This window comes from Anabrus simplex, chromosome 11 (genome assembly GCF_040414725.1).
Source record: "Anabrus simplex isolate iqAnaSimp1 chromosome 11, ASM4041472v1, whole genome shotgun sequence".
In the NCBI taxonomy this organism is placed as follows: domain Eukaryota; kingdom Metazoa; phylum Arthropoda; class Insecta; order Orthoptera; family Tettigoniidae; genus Anabrus; species Anabrus simplex.
The window spans coordinates 88,041,165-88,060,406 of record NC_090275.1 but is presented as its reverse complement, the minus strand read 5'-3'; the positions used below and the strand labels follow the sequence as shown (position 1 = coordinate 88,060,406).

General features: G+C 38.3%; 1 protein-coding gene across 1 annotated transcript in view; it reads right to left on the bottom strand.

The window, feature by feature from the left end:
- LOC136883498 (fatty acid synthase) overlaps nucleotides 1-19,242 on the bottom strand; it is a 703,772-nt gene that overhangs the window by 122,338 nt on the left and 562,192 nt on the right. Inside the window, exons 29-31 of the mRNA XM_067155848.2 lie at nucleotides 18,112-18,359; nucleotides 14,516-14,840; nucleotides 13,095-13,247 (exon numbers count right to left, since the gene is read on the bottom strand). Of these exons, the coding sequence (XP_067011949.2) occupies nucleotides 13,095-13,247; nucleotides 14,516-14,840; nucleotides 18,112-18,359 (726 nt within the window). The remainder of the gene's footprint in view (nucleotides 1-13,094; nucleotides 13,248-14,515; nucleotides 14,841-18,111; nucleotides 18,360-19,242) is intronic.

Sequence of the window (19,242 nt, the reverse complement as noted above, 5' to 3'; positions counted from 1 at the left end):
CTAAGAGGTACGCTTCTTCTACGCCCACACGCTACGCTGATTATTTTTCGGCTCAATTACGTAAACTAAAGGAGCTTGATATGCCACCCTCAGAAGTTGAAGTAGTCCGTGTAATAATAAGGCAACTTCCAGCGGACATTCAACGTATAATGATTGCTTCGAACGCGCAGACCGCAATTCAGGCTGAAGCCGTGCTTCGTCAGCTCGATTTAACTTCGAGAGAACAACCACGACGTAATCTAGGTCAAGAGCAACAGGTGTTGCAAGCTACAGTCGTCCGAGCCGACAGTGGAGCTTCGTTCAACCAAGGGAGACCTAGCGGTCGAACTACAAAGGAAATGTCACCGAGAGACCGTTCTCCAAGGTCAGGACACAAAAGTGACGAGGAAAGAGATTATTACCGAAGGAATGTACGACGCAGACCCTATGAAAATATTCGAGGAAGGTGGAGAAGAAATAGCGAAACTAACCATACGGGAGGAAGAAAAAGAAACTGGAGACAAGAAGAGAGAGAGAAATACATCCAGGAATTACGCAAAGAAAATCAGGAGAAATCCAAATGGCGTCACGCGATTCAGGACCAGGACGTGAACCCAGATATAGTAGGAGCAGAAAGCTTAGAATACCAAAGAGCTAAGCAAGAAGAGAATCGTCAGCGCTATGAAAAGGAAGATTATAGCCAAGGGACTATTAAAAAAAAAAAACATCCATCCAACTAGAAAATGATAGTACGAATCCTAACTCTTATAATTCAGAGGTCCCGAAGGAATGGATTGTAGTTCAGATTGATTCATGGGTTACTAAATCTGATGATCTGTTGGAAGAAAATCTTGAGACTAATAGAAATAATGCAAGGGCATTACCAATAATATTAGCTAGAATTTGTGGCGTGAGAGTTAAATGCTTAGTTGACACCGGCTCCACTATTAGTGTAATATCAACATCATTTATGAATGACTTGAGAGAAAGGCATGAAATACCCATCATTCCAGTCTCACATGTTAAAATTAAAGGACTTATCCCTGACAAGATTGTAACTTGCAAGCAGCAGACATTTCTCGATGTGGAAATCGGAAACACCAAGTTCCCTAATATATTTTTGGCTATGACAAATATCAAATTTAATATCATTCTTGGAATGGATTTTCTTACATCATACCACGCAGACATTAGTTTGGACTCCAACCAAATAGTATTTCGTCTGGAGGAATTTTCAGAAACTGCAGTCATGAATCCTGTTGATGTAACCGACCAAGAGGTGTTCCACATAAATTGCGCCTTAACATCGAGGGAGAAAGAAGACCATGAGGCCTTAGAAGAAATTCATCAGGTTCTGGATGACATCATTGAAGAGGGCGAAAATAGAACACATCCCTTGGATCTTATAAATCAGAAGGTGAATTCAGCTCAGGGAACTGATAAGGAAAAGGAACAACTTCGAAATTTATTATTAAAATATAAGAACTTGTTTGATGACAAACCGGGACAAATTCCAGATTTTAAATATTCATTGGTGGCAACTGACTGGACTCCTTTCAAGAAGAAGCCATACCCGATCCCGGAGAAATTCCATTCTAGAGTGGAAAAATTAATCGAAGGCATGGAGAAAGATGGGATTATAATGAAAGCTAGTACACCTTTTCTTAGTTCTTTGGTCATCGTAAGCAAGCCAGATGGATCCCTTCGTTTGTGTTTAGACACTCGGGAGATAAACCGGAAGTTGATCCCTGAAAGAGACCAGGCACCTGCTATTAAGGAAGTTCTAAGGAAATTTCGAGGGATGAATCTCTTTACGTCAGTCGACTTCACTTCTTCATATTATCACATTCTCCTGGAGGAAAAATCTAGACTCCTAACTGGATTCATGTTCAACCAACAGACCTACGTCTTCCGAAAACTGCCCTTCGGCATATGTAATGCAGGAAGCGCTCTTATTCGAGCATTGGATCGATGTCTTACGGAGGAAGTAAAGAGCTTCACGACTAAGTACATTGACGACTTACTTTTGGCCAGTGAAACCTTCGAAGATCACTTATCTAAACTGGAGAAATTGCTGGAGAATCTTTCTAGAACGGGATTCCATATAAATCTAGCCAAGTCAAAATTCTGTCAGACTGAAATTTTATTTTTAGGACATATAATAGATGGTGAAGGAATCAGACCTAACCCGGTCAAGATTGAAGCCATAAGTAAATTTCCAAGGCCCTTAAGAGTAAAACATGTAAGGCAATTTTTAGGGATGGCCAACTTTTTCGCCAACCATTGCCCTAATTTTACGCAGACTGTCGCACCTTTACAGGATATGCTAAAAAAGGGGAACAGATGGAAATGGAATGACGAATGTGAGACAGCATTTAATAAGACCAAGGAAATGCTGATACAACACGTCAAATTGGGATATCCAGACTTTGGAAAACCGTTCATATTACAAACAGACGCATCAGGTATTGGAATTGGAGCTGTGTTATTCCAAGAAAATAAGGAAGACCCTGAAAGGAGAATTTATCTTGCCTTCGTCAGCAGAAAATTGAGAAATCACGAAAAGCACTATACGGTTACTGAATTGGAGATGTTGTCAATATTTTATGCCCTCAAATACTGGCAGAAGATAATATATGGTTATCAAATTATTATCAGGACTGATCATAAAGCTTTGACGTTCATGTTGAAAACTACCATGGCATCCGAACGAATATTCAGGTGGACGATGTTTGTCCAGCAATTTGACATTAAACTGGAGCACTGTACTGGAAAAAGCAATTTGTTAGCTGACTGTTTAAGTCGTAACCCGAATGCCGATACTGAGGAAATCCATCAGATTGAATTAGTTCCTGAGGACCACGAATTTTTAAGAAAATTACGTTACATCCGGCAAGCCCAGAAAAGAGACAAAGATTTAAGAAACATCATAGACTTTTTGGAGAAGAGAATCAAACCTGGAGAACCTAATTACAGAAGATATAAGAGGAAAGCTTCACGTTACCAATATTTGGATGGAATATTATTTAAATTCATTGATTCTGCAAAATCTGAACTTAGAGTTGTGGTGCCTCCGAAATTACAGGAATCCCTTATCTGGCATACGCACAGAATAACAGGTCATGGTGGTATTGACAAGACGGTTGCCACTATTCAAGAGAAATTCACTTGGGAGAAACTTCGAACCATTGTTCGTAATGTAGTCCGCACCTGTGATACTTGTCAGCGAGTAAAACCTAGCTCTCATCTGCTTCAGCACAGTCCTATTCCCATATTACCTACAGGGCCTAAACAGTTATTTGCGATGGACCTATTTGGACCAGTCCCGATCTCTAGGAGGGGAAACCGACATGTAATAGTCACTATCGACGTATTTTCTAAATATATTGCCTTGTATCCTATCCAAAAGGCGAATTCAAAATCTGTAATCCGTAATCTGATACCTCATATGGGCAAGCCAAAGGCCATATTGACTGATCACGGATCACAGTTTACCTCCGCTGAATTTCGTCAAGCTATGGAACAATTGGGCATTAAGCATATATTGAATTCTGTCCGCCATCCATCGAGCAATCCAGCTGAAAGAGTAATGCAGGAACTGTCAAAATTCTGCCGTATTTTCTGCGGAAATACACATTGGTTATGGGTAGATGTGTTACCAATTATGATGGAATGCTTAAATAACACTATACACGAGGCAACATCTCAGATTCCAGTTGTTCTTCATTTTAACAGACGACCTTACCGACCTTGGGATAGTATCATTCAATGCCCAGGAAATGTAAAACCTACCCTGGAGGAGAATATTGAGAAGGCAGCTAAATCTCTGAAGGAACAAGCTGAGAGAAGGCAAAGACGTGTCAGAAACAAGAAGTTTCGTCGTCCATTAAAATTACATGAGCTTGTGTTACTCAAGAAACCAGCTTCCTCAGAAACCACAAGTAAATTTTATGCCAAGTTTGCACCGTTATTTATTGGGCCGTACAAAATTATTAAAGTCTATGGGAACAATGCCTATCGCATACAAAGTCTTGATCAATCATATGAAGGAGTTCATAATGGTTCAAATCTGAAGAGTTATAACTGTCCTAAACAATCTGCTATAAATCAAATAAACGTCATCTTTGAAGAAGAAACGTCATGGAACGAAGATGAGGATCCAATCTACCTTCATGCTTCAACGCAGGTCGATATGACGGAAGAAGTATGCAAAGAGTGTCAGGAGTTACAAGATTCTGCCATGAGTAAATTACGCTTGCTTTGTGCTGCGCTGGAACTGGACAATAGTAGGCTACGTGCTGGAACGTCATCTGGAATAATTATGGAATAGTGTGACACATAACTGTACTTCAAAATTTTCAAGGGACATGTTAATTATATTTCCAGATAATAATGATTTAATCTGCCCATCAAATCATTTTTTCAGCCATGGGAGAATATGCACCCTTGAAAATTGGTTATTTTTGTATGGGAAGAATATTTTATTACTTGGGTGGAACAACGATTAAAATTATCATCCAGCAAGGTGAGTTCAACTCTGCACTATCTGCTAGCCAGCAGGAAAACAGGTTTTCCCCGTGCCGTGTGTGCGAGTCTGGTTTTTTTTGGTGCCTTGTTGAAGACATCAGAAGGGTGGCACGTGGACAGGAACCCGACCAGATTAAAAGCGATCAATACTTTGAGATTTTGACGTCATGATATTTAACCAATTGGACCGCAAGGTTAGCCTGATCGCAAAATCTCAGCCAATCAAAATTAATTAACAAACACACCTACGTCTTGAAGAAATAAATACCCATGTACTTGGGGAAATCTTTCTCTTTGCTCATTTGCATTCGCTCAGTGCTCATTTGCATTCTGTTCTGCTCAGTTACTCAGTTGTCTACGGGAATAATTGTTCGAGCACATGTGCTATTGGAAACGACGTATCCGACGTGGAACATTTCCAGCATTTATTTGATGGGAAAGACGATAAATTTTCTGCTTCTGAGGAAATTTTACGACATAGAAATATCGGAAACGCCGCAGTTCAGATTTCTTTAACTTTATAAATCTGAAAAAAAATTTTAAAGTAGGTAAAAACTGTGCCATCTTGAAGAATTGAGTGTGTGTTGAGTTTTTTTCTAAGTCAGATCTTTTAGTTTCAGCTTTCACCAGAAGACGCAAGATCCCCAGCAATCATGAAATAGTTCGGAAGAATGGAACTTCAGCATTACGACGGAGTTTGTAATTGTCCTAAGTCCTCGCCTGCTGCAGCCATGTATCATTAAAATGTGAGGCATAATTCAGCCCGGGAGAGAATAACATCGGAGATGGATTTTGGTTAAATATTCACTGATCATCAATCGAGTCCAGAAGCCAAGTCTACTACAGCTAAGATTTTAAATTATACTTTTCTCTATTTTCTGTTGTAATAATTATGTAGACGTAGTCCTTGCTTGAATATTTGAAATAATTTCTAATAGTCTTTGTAGTTAGGAATTTCACTCTTCTTTCACTGGTGTTGGTAGATTTGATGTGTGTGAGAGTGTATTTGGGACCTATAATTTGTTCTATTTGAGTGAGTGCTTCGTGACATGTTCTCACTGTCCCATGATAAGTCTAGAAGTGTTAAAAATATTTGACCCACGCGATAATAATTATTAATTTATAAATTAATGATGGAATGATTTTTGAATTATTTGGGACAGAATATCGACGTGTTCTGTGAATTTAGGATTTTTCCTTGATGTTTTGTGGTTTACCATAGATTCGAAATAGAATAGAGTCATCTATGATTTCATTAAACCATAGCCTGCGATGACGCGACCGCGCGCGTATAATAATAATAATAATAATAATAATAATAATAATAATAATAATAATAATTGACATTATTACGGTCTAATAGAATGTTTAAAGGTCATGAGTGTAATTATTGCTGTGCTTATAAGTGATTAATGTGTGCTATATTGAAGTAGATGTTGGCCTGGAATATTGGTCGTGGCTTGGATGTCCACAAATTTTGCATTTACTGTTATTGGTATTTTTGAGACTTGTAAATGGATCTTAAGATAGGATTTTATTTGTGTGTCCATTACATGAGTCAGTTAAGGAAGAGAGTGTGTCTTTGAACATAATTTCTTCTTATGCAGCACATGTTGATCAATAATTTGTGATAATAAGAGATTAAAAATAACGCAGTCGTGACTCATAGACCGTATGCGCGAATGTTTATTTATCTGTGACTGTAGGCAGTTCTATGGAATTTTTAGTGACGATTTCTACTGTAAAATTATCCTGGAACATCGTTGTGGAATTTATTTCATTGGAAAAGTGATAATCCTATCACAATCACACGTCAGACGATCGAGATGGTAGCCCTTGTCTGATGTTGTCATCGAGAGAAGCTCTCATATTTCAAATAAAATTCAAAACTAAAAATCAAGAGATAGGATTCGATAAATTTGTTTAATAATATTACCGTGGACCAAAGCTTGAATGTGAGATGGATGAATGACTGATTTTACTTGTAATTGTGATTTCCATGGTTATATTTCGTCATGTTATGTGTACGCTGAGCGCGTAAAGTCTCGATTTTTTTGTTGTTTTGTGGCGAGCATATTTGGCTCAATTATGAATCTTTAAGTGATTTTATGACGGAATAAGATAGATTAGGATCTTTGCTTCGAGGAAAAATACTTAAGCAAGGATCGCGTCAATGAACTAAGCTCACAAAATGTAAAATGTTTAACGCTACAATGCGAGAAATTTAAGTCTTTATTGTGAGTTGTGCACAACACTAGGACAATTGACATAAAAATAAGAATTAAATGAGTTGGATATTGGATTTCAAAATAATTTTATTATATAATTTGAAGCTTAAATAATTAATTGAAATAATATTTAATTAATAGAAATGAGTTATTGGATTTTTCGTGTAAGGTAGAATTTTGACTCACGGTTAAATGAATCGCAGAGTATTGTCAATTTAAATTATAATTCAAAAAGAAAGATATAATTCAGAATTTTGATATTTTGAGATAGGATTTTCTCAAATAATAATTTATTTAATTTCTTAGGACGATTTATTAAGACTTAATTTCGTATTTTTACAGAATGAAATTTTATGGAGAACTGCGGGTGCATCCCAGCAGGGAAGAGATAAATAATTTATTTCAAGATTTTGGAAAATATTTATTGAATCTGGAAAGTGCTAATATTTTATTTAATAAATGTTAAAACCCATTTCTTTTTAGTGTTTTCATTTGTCGTCAGTCCTTAGATTGTCCCTGTCCCCTATAATTTAGCGTCGCCTGTAAGCGAACGTTCCGCCTCTGGGAACTTTTGCTTACCGGCTGAGCTGCCCGGCAAAACGGGGGCAATACTTTATGAGAAAATTCAACTTCTGATCTATTTTGTTTATTTTCCGGTCTCTGTTGTTGATTTGGTGTTCAATTTAAATAGTATCCGAGGTGCCAACCTTTGAAGTGGCTTTTCAGTAATCCCCACCTCTCCTCAGAAAATTTTCAAGTCAAATCCAAAGCATTCTCCTCCCTTCTTGATAATAATACGCCCTTTGCCCTTCCTGACAGCAATCTATTCTAAAGTATATCATATTACACAATAACATTTGCATTCTGTCATAAAACATTATTTGTAGCTTTTTTTTTTTTTTTTCACCCAGCAGCTGCTTTTCAGTGTGGGTTTCTTTGAAGCATCCTTTCCCTTTGATGCCTTCTGAACAATAAGCGATTCCAGTGTAGAAGTGCTTAATGCAATCTTGAAGTCCTGTTTTTTCCTATTAACACCGAAAACTCTTACTGTCGGAGAGTTACTGTCAGGTATACTTAATACTGGAATAATACAACATGACATTTTATAGTGGAGAAGAGCAGAGCAGAGTTCCATTCACAATGAATTTCACATCGTTCATGGGCAATAAAATGAAGTAACGATTGAAGTATGGTTGCCAACTCACAAGCATTGAAATGAAGAGGGTTAGTAATGCTCAAAACAATTCATTTTTCCACCTTTCCTCTTTTTCTGCAGAAATTATTATTTTTCATTATAATGTCAGTTTTCCATAATAATTTCCCCCTTTGACCGTAATACCGTAATTGTGATGAAAAACCCATAATAATTGGGATAATCCATAATAGCTGGCAACTCTATAGTATTTCACTAGTGTAAGTCGCTTCAGGCTTAATGACGGAATAGTAATGTTGAAATTTGCATTCATCGAAACAGATTTCTTCTTGTACGTTGGCCAGGTAATTCGTTGTGCTTGTTGTAATTTAAAAGTTCTGTCTTCTATTGCAGCTCTCTCATTGAAGTTATAGGTTATAATTATTCCTTTTTAAAGGCAAAGTCAAAGGTTCCACCCTTAAAATACTAAAAATGTTTATCTTTAATTAGCAATTAACAAATGTTGCAACATTTTTCGTCTTTTTTTGGACAACATCAGCCAAAAATACTTATACTGTAAGATGAGTAAAATAACTTGATGTATTCAGTAACTCAAATTATATTTTAATGTGTATTTGTGACCTAGTCTATTTTACTCATCATAAGGCCTGTCTCCACTGATCAACGTTTAACACCAACATGTAAAATTTAACATGTTATAACTGACATGTATATTGTGATTGTGTCTTCCAATTGACTTTGCATGTTAACTCAGAATGTTGAGGTTAACACTTTTAACGTGTTGGCGTGTTTTCCGCTCCAAGTGGAAAACATGTCAAGTCAATTCATTGTTCATGAGATGTTGGCACAGCTTCAGCAACTTCCTTGCCGTTTCCATGTCAACAGATAGCCAAACGATGCAAACGACGTGCTTCTCGTGAAGTAGGATTATAGTTACAACACTCCGCAACACTCATTCTCTTTGTTATAAGCTACAAATACAGTACCGGTACATACACGTGTGTCGTTCTCTCTGCACTATACTAAAATTTAAAGTCAGAAATGGAGTGGAGCAAGATTACTTTGGACTTAATTAATGATATAATAGAAAGGCCTTGTTTGTGGGATGCCTCATCAAAGGAATACAGAGATGAAGCGAAGAAAGCCGACAGCTTCCAGGAACTCTAAATTATCTATAATTGTCCCCGCGAGTGCATTGAAAAAAAAACAACCTAGCATCCCTCTGCTCCTAGTACAGTAGAGTATTGCAAAAAAGACAGAAGTCGGGTGCGGGAGCGGACGAAGTTTATACTTCAAAGTGATTTGCTTTTGAAGCAATGAGCAGGATGAGGGGAGGAAATGTGTCTAATAAAACTGCATTTCTAAGTCATAACAAGAAGCAACAGTGGCAATAACAAAGGGCCAAATCCTCTTCAATGTATTACCACAAATTGATATGATGAACCTCCAAGGGCCTATATATAAACCAAGAAAGTCAAGCTTAACATGTTTATTAAGTGTGGACACAATGTTAAATGAAACAGTATTCAACATTTAACATTGAACATGTTGATGGTGTCACCAGTTAACATTTAACATGTTGTTGTCAAATGTCAATCAGTGGAGACCGCCCTTTACAAGTATTTTCGGTGATGATGTCCAAAAAGAAGGACGAAACATGCCCCGACACTTGTTAATTGCAAATTAAACATAACATTTTTCAGTATTGTAAAGGTGGAACCTTTGACTGTACCTTTAAAAAGTATACTATCAACAAGACAGGCTTTGCAATGAAATTCATTTTATGTAATATAATTATTCCACAAAGATATCTAAACGTATTTACAATCTTAATATGTTTGGTATTGTTTAGCAGACTAGCTGGTGCTTCAACGTTGTAGTTTGAATTTTTTTTGTTTTGTTTTTTCAAAGGACATTTGTAATCCTGAGGCCATATTATTATTATTATTATTATTATTATTATTATTATTATTATTATTATTATTATTATTATTATTATTACTATACTGATTTATACATAGTTCTTATCAGGGACAGCATCATGCAGCTGGTGACTAACAACCCAATAGGTTTCCAGATTTCTATGAGTAGAGAGAATTCTTGAGGTTGTTTACCAAGCTTTGAGTGGAGTGATTTCCATTAAACTGTTTCTTTCTGACCCCACCAGGAAATGCAATGAAAGATGAGCTTCAAAGGTTTTGTCATACAAATCAAAGTCACTTAAAGAGGTATAACATCTGAATATGAGTTTAGCTAATGTTGTTTATCAACATTGTTTCAGAAGCTGAGCTGAGTAAATACTTAAATGACCACCTTTATCAAGCATATTGAACTAATGCACAGCAAGATGGTGAAAGATGGTGGAGAATATGCTGCTGTTGAAAGTACGAGAGCAGGAGTGGTGTGGTTGTAGGAGCTACAGTAAGTTTTAAGAAAAGGCTAGATAAACACTTCATAGGGAATCTGCCACCTGGGTGGCAGCACTAAATGCAGTTCATTGATGACTGACAGTAACTGAGTAAATTCCAATAGCACTCATTATTCCTAGCATATTGTGTAGTAGGATCTTTGTTATTTTCAATATTAGTTTGATAATAATAAGGTATCTCTGTAGAAGAAGCGACTAGTCGCTAGCTTCTCATCTGTGGGAGTGGAGTCAACCCATGTGAGATTGGTGCTGAGATAAAGCGGAGGTGGGACAGGTTTTCTTTGGATACTCTGGCTTCCTTCTGTCAAATTCATTCCAGCAACACTCTTTCATATTTCATTTCAACTATCATCCAATTCTCTTTGAGGGTGGCATCAGAAAGGGCACCCGGCTGTAAAACGTTGTCACATGGGAATCCCGTCATCTCATCCCCGACCCAGTAAATCAAAATGGGATTACAGGATGAGGAAAATAATACCTGTTAGGGAAGGGGGTAGTGGCAAAGTTCTCGTGGTGCTTGCCAACAAAACTGAAAAGGCAAAGATGCTCCCCAACTTGAAAAGGTTAAAAAACCCTGCCATACACTAACACTGACATGCCATGAAGTGCTTCACATTAAGTTTCGAATGCCAGGTGTCCCCCTCACTTCACATACACTCCAGGAAAGTGAAAAAAGAACACCTTGACGCAAGTAAATAAGGCCTGCCATATTTGCACGGGCAGTGCATGCGATGAACAAACGCGCGGCAATGCGGACACACCAGAAACCACGTTATCAGCTATGGAATGTTGCAAGCTGTGCAACAGTTTGCCACCACCAGAGCCAGTGCCAGCCAGTTTGCTGTGGCATGCGGAGCTCCGTCTGTGCCTGCAACATTGTTAGCATGCCGTGACAGCGTGTACGTGAACCGTTTGTGCAAGTGACTGAGTTTGAACAAGGGCGTGTAGTGGGCCTGCGGAAAGCCGGGTGGTCGTACCACAGAATTATGCAACACGTGGGGTGAGAGGTTTCCACAGTGCATAGATGTTGTCGCCAGTGGTCACCCCAAGGTGCACATGCCCGTCGGCCTGGGTCCGGACAGCAGCAACGCAGAGATGCACTTTACGAAGTGCCGTATTGTACTGTACCACGACTTCACAACAAATTAAGGACATTGTTGCTCTGGGGGTATCAGCAAGGACCATTCGCAACCATCTCCATGAAGTAAGGCTACGATCCTGCGTGCCGTTAGGGCATCTTCCGCTCATGCCCCAATATTGTGCAGCCCACCTCCAATGGTATTACGATAGACGCTTATGGAAGGACGAATGGAGACGTGTCATCTTCAGTGATGAGAGTTGCTTCTACCTTGGTGCCAATGATATGTGTGTGTGGCGTTGTGCAGGTATCAGAGGAGTATCAGAGGAACATAGGGCTAACACCTGGTATCATGGTGTGGGGAGCCATATCCTACACTGCCCGTTCACCTCTGGTGACTGTCGAGGGAACATTGAATAGTGCATGGTACATCCAAACCATCATTCAACCATTCAACCCATCATGCTACTGTTCATGCACCAAAAGGCGATCTGCTAAAAACATTTGACAATATAATATAAAAATATTTGCACTGGGGCCCATAAAGGTATCAGCGCATTCAACATATGTGCCTCCATTGAAATATACAGATGCCTGTCCAATTCCTGGATTTTGTCTTCATTAGTAAGTGATTTCACAACTTTTTCAGTATCCATAACAAATATGCACCACGCTAGTCAACTTCACATGATTAGGTTCCTAATCCGTAAGGGGTCTACCAATACCAATATAGTTGGTCTGTTATTGGACATTATAAATTTTCCAGCTAACTCATTTCTGATTGCCAACGTTTCACCCCAGTGTGCTGGATTTGGATCATCAGTTGGTAAATAGCACACCTACCAAGATGCCTGGCTAGTGCATACCGTGGAGGCCACTGCATAGTCTACTTGGATCCACCGGCAGTGCCAATGCACTATGAGAGACTTTGTCTCATTTTCGAAAATTGATGCCTGCCTGGCCATCAGATGACATAGATGTTGATTCCCATATTCCCATATTTCCCATATGAATTGCAATCGGGAAGGCAAGCTTCTGGTTATCTTCACACCATTATATTTTGAATCACAGTCAAAGTCTGTGGAGCAACATAAAGGGCCATGTGGTGTGTAACAACGTAACTTTCACCACGTGGAAGTAAGAAAACTATTGTTTGGAAGCGATCGAACTAGTGACTCCTCAACATTGAAGAATGTGTGTAAAACAAGTAATCCAGACGTGGGGCATAGACCGGCTAGCCATTGAAGGGATCATAATAAATGCAAACGAAGCAGACGGTGATTACAACGCTATGGAGGGGATTGAATAACCTATTTTCCTTCAGCAAAACTGGCGAGTACATTAATCTTCAGAATTATGATGAATATCGCCTTGATTCATTTTGGCGAATGTTTAAATGTTATGTTCTTTTCGTAACATCTTAGTTACAGGTTAAATGAAATACTGTATCTATCGATCTTGCAGTTTCTTGACTGTGTTTTTATGTGAGTAGTACTGCAACATGCATGTGGCTAGAGTTGTTATTGTTGACTCCCAGGTAATTTGAGATAAGGTATATGTACCACCAGACAGTCACGGAAAAAATGGTAAAATTTAGCGGATAGTTTGTAACATTGTTTATGACCAGGCTGAGCAATTTGGTGGCACTGATGTTGGGGTATGGTTATTAGAAAAACATAAATTTTACTTCAAAATGCTTACCCAGAATGCCCAAAATACGCTGAGAGAGGTTTCCTGAAGAACTCCCTGCACGTTTTTCTGCCACAACCATACTAGCCACTACAGGTAGTGGTTGTTGTAAGAAGTAATCAAGTGCCTTGAGACAAGATGCAACACTTTGCTGAAGAGTACCACCTGGAACACAATATACAGTATAAAGGAAATAAAAGATTGCCTTCAGAATACAGAGTATTTGGTGAGAAGAGAGACTCTCAATGCTTTTCTTTTCAAAGGGTCGTCACAAGATGAGCGAGAGGAAGGGAACAGAAACCTGTATTTTCAAAATTTTGTAAACATTAAGAAGGCCTGAATACTGCCAGGTTGTGCACCTTGCAAGAAGAGATTATGAGGTCTCAAGGCAGGTAGGGCAGGCATGTGTTACACTTCCTGTGGCTATAAAAGTAACTTAAAAGTCATCAACATCAACCACCACCACTAACTGTTCTCATCTTTAGGCAGGAGTTGTCTCTCCACTCGCTAAACACATAGCTGGATAACATATTTCATTACAAAATAAATTAAATGCCCTCCAAAATACATACTCTCTTGATGGATGAGAATAAATAAAGTTTGTCTTGAACAGACACACAGTAACTGCCAGGCATTTTGTGGAGGAAAAAATAAAAGCGAAGTTTCTAGAAATCAAAAACAGGATATGCGAACATGTGATTGAAAAGGGATAGTTTGGATGTATGGTCATGAGCGAAATGTGTCTGTTGACAAGCTATAAGCAATAGCAGGAGACTTAAAAACTATGGGTTGTAAGGCCAGCCACGGATGACTCTCACATATTTCTGAATGAAATAACTTGAGTATCTGTAGGAAAACTAGTATTGCACTCCATCTCCAGCTGATTTTGAAGAAAATGTACTGATTTTCTACACAATATGTCATGGGTTTGTGCCAGAAAAATTCACATTTACTCTTGCAGATTGGTAATATAGCCAGATGCCAGTATGTTTTGAAATGCTGCTGGACAGTAGTAATGAAGAATACCATGCAATGAGTTGCTTCATAATTTTATAACTTGTCGTACTGTATTATATACAGTTTTCAATATAAATAATGAACAAAGCTATAGAAATAAACAATTTTATTTTAAAATTTCCCTTCCTAAAATTAGGAAGCAGGTATTATTCAAATATTTACGGTATTTTCCTATGTAACCTCCTGTTCACCTCTATAAAAGTCTGTCAAATATGGAATGAGTTGTATCCATCTTAGTTAATGTTAGTGTCTGAATACATATTTGGAGAGTATTACCAATAACATAAAATTCTGTAAGAACATGAGACATTTATTATGAAATTAAAATTTAAGTTTGTGAACTTGCACAATGACAGACTCAGCCTTCTGACCCATTGAAGGTGCATTAGATATTGAACTAAATCTTAAGCACTCACCTATAACCAGCTCACGATTCTCTTCCTGCATGTCCGCCACAAGACCAACCTCGCCAATAGCACCCCACTGAATGGCAAGACCTGGTAAGCCATCTCGTACTCGAGCTTCACATATCCTCTCCATAACAGAATTGGACATGCCGTAGTTGGTTTGTCCCACATTACCTCGGCCACAGGATACACTGGAGAACACAACAAACTTCTCCAGATGAGGGCACATCTGACGCGATGCCACATCCAGATGATGAGTGGCGATGGATTTAGGTTTGGCTGATTCCGTGAATTTATCTGCCGATTGGTTTTCAAATAATGCATCTTGAAGAAGCTAAAAAAATATATATATATATATATATATTAAATATATTCAATGTAATAAACAATAACCACCCATTATCCTCTGATTAATTTGGTGAAAAGTCATCAATAGTTCCAGTTTACTAGTTCCCTCTGTGGATCAGTGGTAGAGTGCTGGCCTCCAGGTTCCAGGTTCAAACCTGGCAAAAGTAATAGGATTTTCAAAAGGCAGAAAGAAGTCTGATTGGCACTCCATGTTGTATGACATTGGCATGTAAAATATTTATGGTGACATGTTTGGTATTTACGTGGTAAAGTTAATTAAAACTCATCTAAGATTATACAAAAGAGATCTGTTTTTCTGCCATCCAGTAGAGTAAAACAAAATATCAAAACTGACATGCAGGCAACCTAAATAGTGTCAAATCAAAATGCTGGCACACAGTAGCTGAGGTGGTATTGTTGTGTACTTCCTCATATAAAATTGAGCAGACATCTACAGAAGAATAACTTTTTTTGCTATTTGCTTTACATCGCACCGGCACAGATGGGTCGTATGGCGACGATGGGATAGGAAAGGCCTAGGAATTGGAAGGAAGAGGCTGTGGCCTTAATTAAGGTACAGTCCCAGCATTTACCTGGTGTGAAAATGGGAAACCACGGAAAACCATCTTCAGGGCTGCCGATAGTGGAGTTCGAACCCACTATCTCCCGGATGCAAGCTCACAGCTGTGCACCCCTAACCTCACGGCCAACTCACCCGGTACAGAAGAATCAGTGTCAAACTTTATATAACTGGTTTTGTGCAATGATGATATGAAACAAAGAGGCTTTGATATACATTTGTCCATTATACATTCAATAAAAGGTGGAGAGCTTCAAGTACCTAGGCAGATTAATACAAGAAAATGTAAGAAATGATAAGGAAGTGAGTGGAGGAAACAAGCAGAAACATTTCTCAAAAATGTTAAAAGTTTGGTGTGGTGGAAAGAGCTTGATACACCAGATGTACTATCTATGAACCAATACTGACATCTGGATCAGAATCTTGGATAATGAGGGGAGGAGAGAAAAGTACGATCCAGGCCACTGAGATGAAATTTTTGAGAAGTACAAGAAGAGTAACAAAAATGGATAAGATAAAAAAAGGGAACTTGGAGAACTAGTCCAGGTGGAACCATTGCACGACAGGATAGAGGAATCAAAGCATAGGTGGTATGGATACATGAAGAGAATGAGACCCAGGAAGATGCATGAGACTGAAGTGGAAAGCAGGAGACCACAAGAAAGACTGAAAGGACAAATGGCTGAAAGGAGTGGAGGAGCAGTTGAAGAACATAGGGGAGGACTGGACCAAAGTAATGGCAGGGAGATGGTGGGATGGCAGAAGATGATGGAGAGACTTATGTTCTAAACAGATCTGGCCAGTGCTGAAGGTTGTGCATGATGATGATGATGATGATGATGATGATGATGATGATGACACTTAATAAAAATTTTGCATATTCTGGTTGAGTGCACTTTTTGTTTTTCTACATAGAAAAACAACATGCAGTCAGCTATGCAAAAGCAACAGAAATGCAACAAAAGCTTGAAACTGGTAATGTTGGATTTTGAACACAAAATTATCATATACTGTACAGTTGCTAGGAGTTCATAATTTGTTATTTGGAGTGATAATGTTGTACTTGTGAATACATTTTGAATTCAGTGACAGTATATGGGGTAGCAAAGACGAATTGAATACCCTTCCTATCAACCTTACTAAATCTACGTTTTTCCCTACAGTGCTTAGTTTTGCAGATCCTCAAAACACCCTCAAGTTCATGTTAAAATTTAGGTAATTTTGGTAAATATTTCGAGAAATATTTCTAGAATATAAAGTTCTCAGCTATACTTTTAAGTTATAACCTCTCTTTCAGTTAATGTAAGGAGAGCATTTCATTAACCTTACCCGGGCGAAAACCCATATTTGGATGACCTGTCCGTATCCTCGAGGGTGGAATTCCGTATAAGGGCTTGCACGATACTTTGAAATGTTAACCAGCTCTTTGAGCTCAAATAGTCACATGAATAGTCAACAGATGACATAAGCTGCATTTCCAAACATTTTAAAACTGGATGATGGCATTAAGATTATATTACGCACATTTCTTTGGGAGTTATCGGCTGAGTTCGTTGATCGTGTGCAATTACGGAATATTGTGGTTCATATTTTCCATTTTTTCCATGCATTTTTGGCAAAACAGTTAAAAGAAAACTATTCACAAATGATGAAATAGTTAATGGAAGTGGCAGCGAAGTGTCGGAATTGTCATTTAGTGACAGTAAAGGTCAATCTCCCGAGATTTCTTCCATCGGCAGCAGTGAATGCAAGGGCGGCACAGGTGATCGTACAGACGATAGTGCAAGTGCACCCGACGCCGCCTAGACTGACCTGAATAATTTTGATCTGGCCCATCAACTTCGATTCCAATATATAATATTTAGCAGAGAAATATATAACCATCATATTTTAATCAAGATATTGATCCATTGGAGTATTTTTTATCTTTTCTTTGGTGATGAGAATTTTGAGATAATTATGAATTAAACTTAAAATATGAGGAATTTTGGTTTATGATGTCAAATTTGCTGATGAAGAGAGTGGCCATCTCGCGAAACATGTACGAATAATAATTGTGTAAACTAGCGGGTTTATAATGAACATTGACATGGCGGACCTAACAACTACCCGTGGCATTTTTCCATTTGATTGGACCTGTGAAATGTGACTTACAGGCCACTGAAATGGTGTTCCTCCATCCTTGTCTTCAAAAGACAAGGAGAGATAAAACTAGGAATGAGAATATCAGATAACAACTTGGATTGGACAAGAATCTGTTGGAAACCTTAGAAGTAAACAGATTATGATGGTATGGTCCTATGAAAAGAATGGCTCCAAATAGGACCCCAAGAACATAAGATCATACTATAAAAGGATTGTTCTTGGTAAGAGGCGCAGAGAGAGGCCTTGTGATGGCGAGGAAGAACAAATGTTCAAAGACCTTACGAAAGGTGAAGTAAATTGGCAGCCAAAAATAGGACAGCAGCCATGGATGGACAGGACAAAATGAAGGAGGCTCATAAACACCTACATCCATCTTACTGGAGCAAAGAACTGATGATGATGATGATGATGATGATGATGATGATGATGATGATGATGATGATGATGATGAAGAATTTGTGAGAAATCAAGAGGAGTGTAGTTAAAACTTAGTTTCTTTCTGTACTGACTAGCAGAAAGATAATCTACTCACCACAGCTAAGTTGAAGATTCCTCCAACAGGGGCCAGTTTATTAGCCTCACTTATCAATTGCTTGACACCATCATAAGTAGATATGTCTTGTTTGGAGATAACAATGTTGACTCCATACTTCTTCCAGAGGCAGACACGAGAACATTGATATCCATTTACAATGCCCTTTCGTGAGGTTAGCACAAGGTTTTTTGCTCCTCGACATACCAGCCAGTCTGCTAGCTCCAGTCCAAATCCACCCAAACCTCCTGAAAGACAGGAATTTAATATATCATTGTACTGATTCCAATTATGCTTTCAGTGAGACCTGTCACTTTAGCAGGCAACGATCCAGTCACATTCACTCTGATACCACATTACAAAATTGTCATAAAAACTTTGTCAAAATTTCCTTTTACAGCATATTGTTTATTCTTTGGTTTCTCATTCAGTAATTCAGAAGAAATGTCCAGTAATCAATCACTAATATAACCTAGCAGGTACCTAGCAGAAGGGAGCGAAAAGTTACCGGTACTTTAGCTGATGCTCCCATGCAGGTGGACTGGGGAGATGCTTGCTTCTTTCCCAAGTGGTGGGGATAAAGTGTGCAGTCAGGCAGTGCAGGAAACATGGTTAGTGGTAAGAATATGGAATTAATGTTTAGCATATGAATGGAGTTCTTATTGAGTGCAAGTTATAAGTGTTGAATTCCTACACTTGTTGAACGTTATTTGTGTTAGCTATATCAGCATGGTGGCAGATAGTATTGGACAATGGATATTTCTAGTCAAGAAACTTCCTCAAGAAGAAATCATGTGGCAGAACCATTTGCAAATCTCTACACCTTTACCATGTTAAATGCCAGTGTTAATTATTTGTGGGGAATTTTAAAACACAAATATTTCCTGAAAAATGAAATCAGATGTCTGATATGCAAAATTTCAGAGGCTGAAATAGGAGTGTTCTGGAATCTTTTACATCAATGCAACGTCTGTATCGAGAACGATGGACATAATTTTTAACAGCTGCTTGGATGAATGGTAAAATCTACATTAGTTTTCAACTTCATTTATTATTAATTCTTAACTAATAATTACGGTGTACAATTATGAAAATGAATGACTGTCCACTGTGCTCCAGCTTACCAGTGAG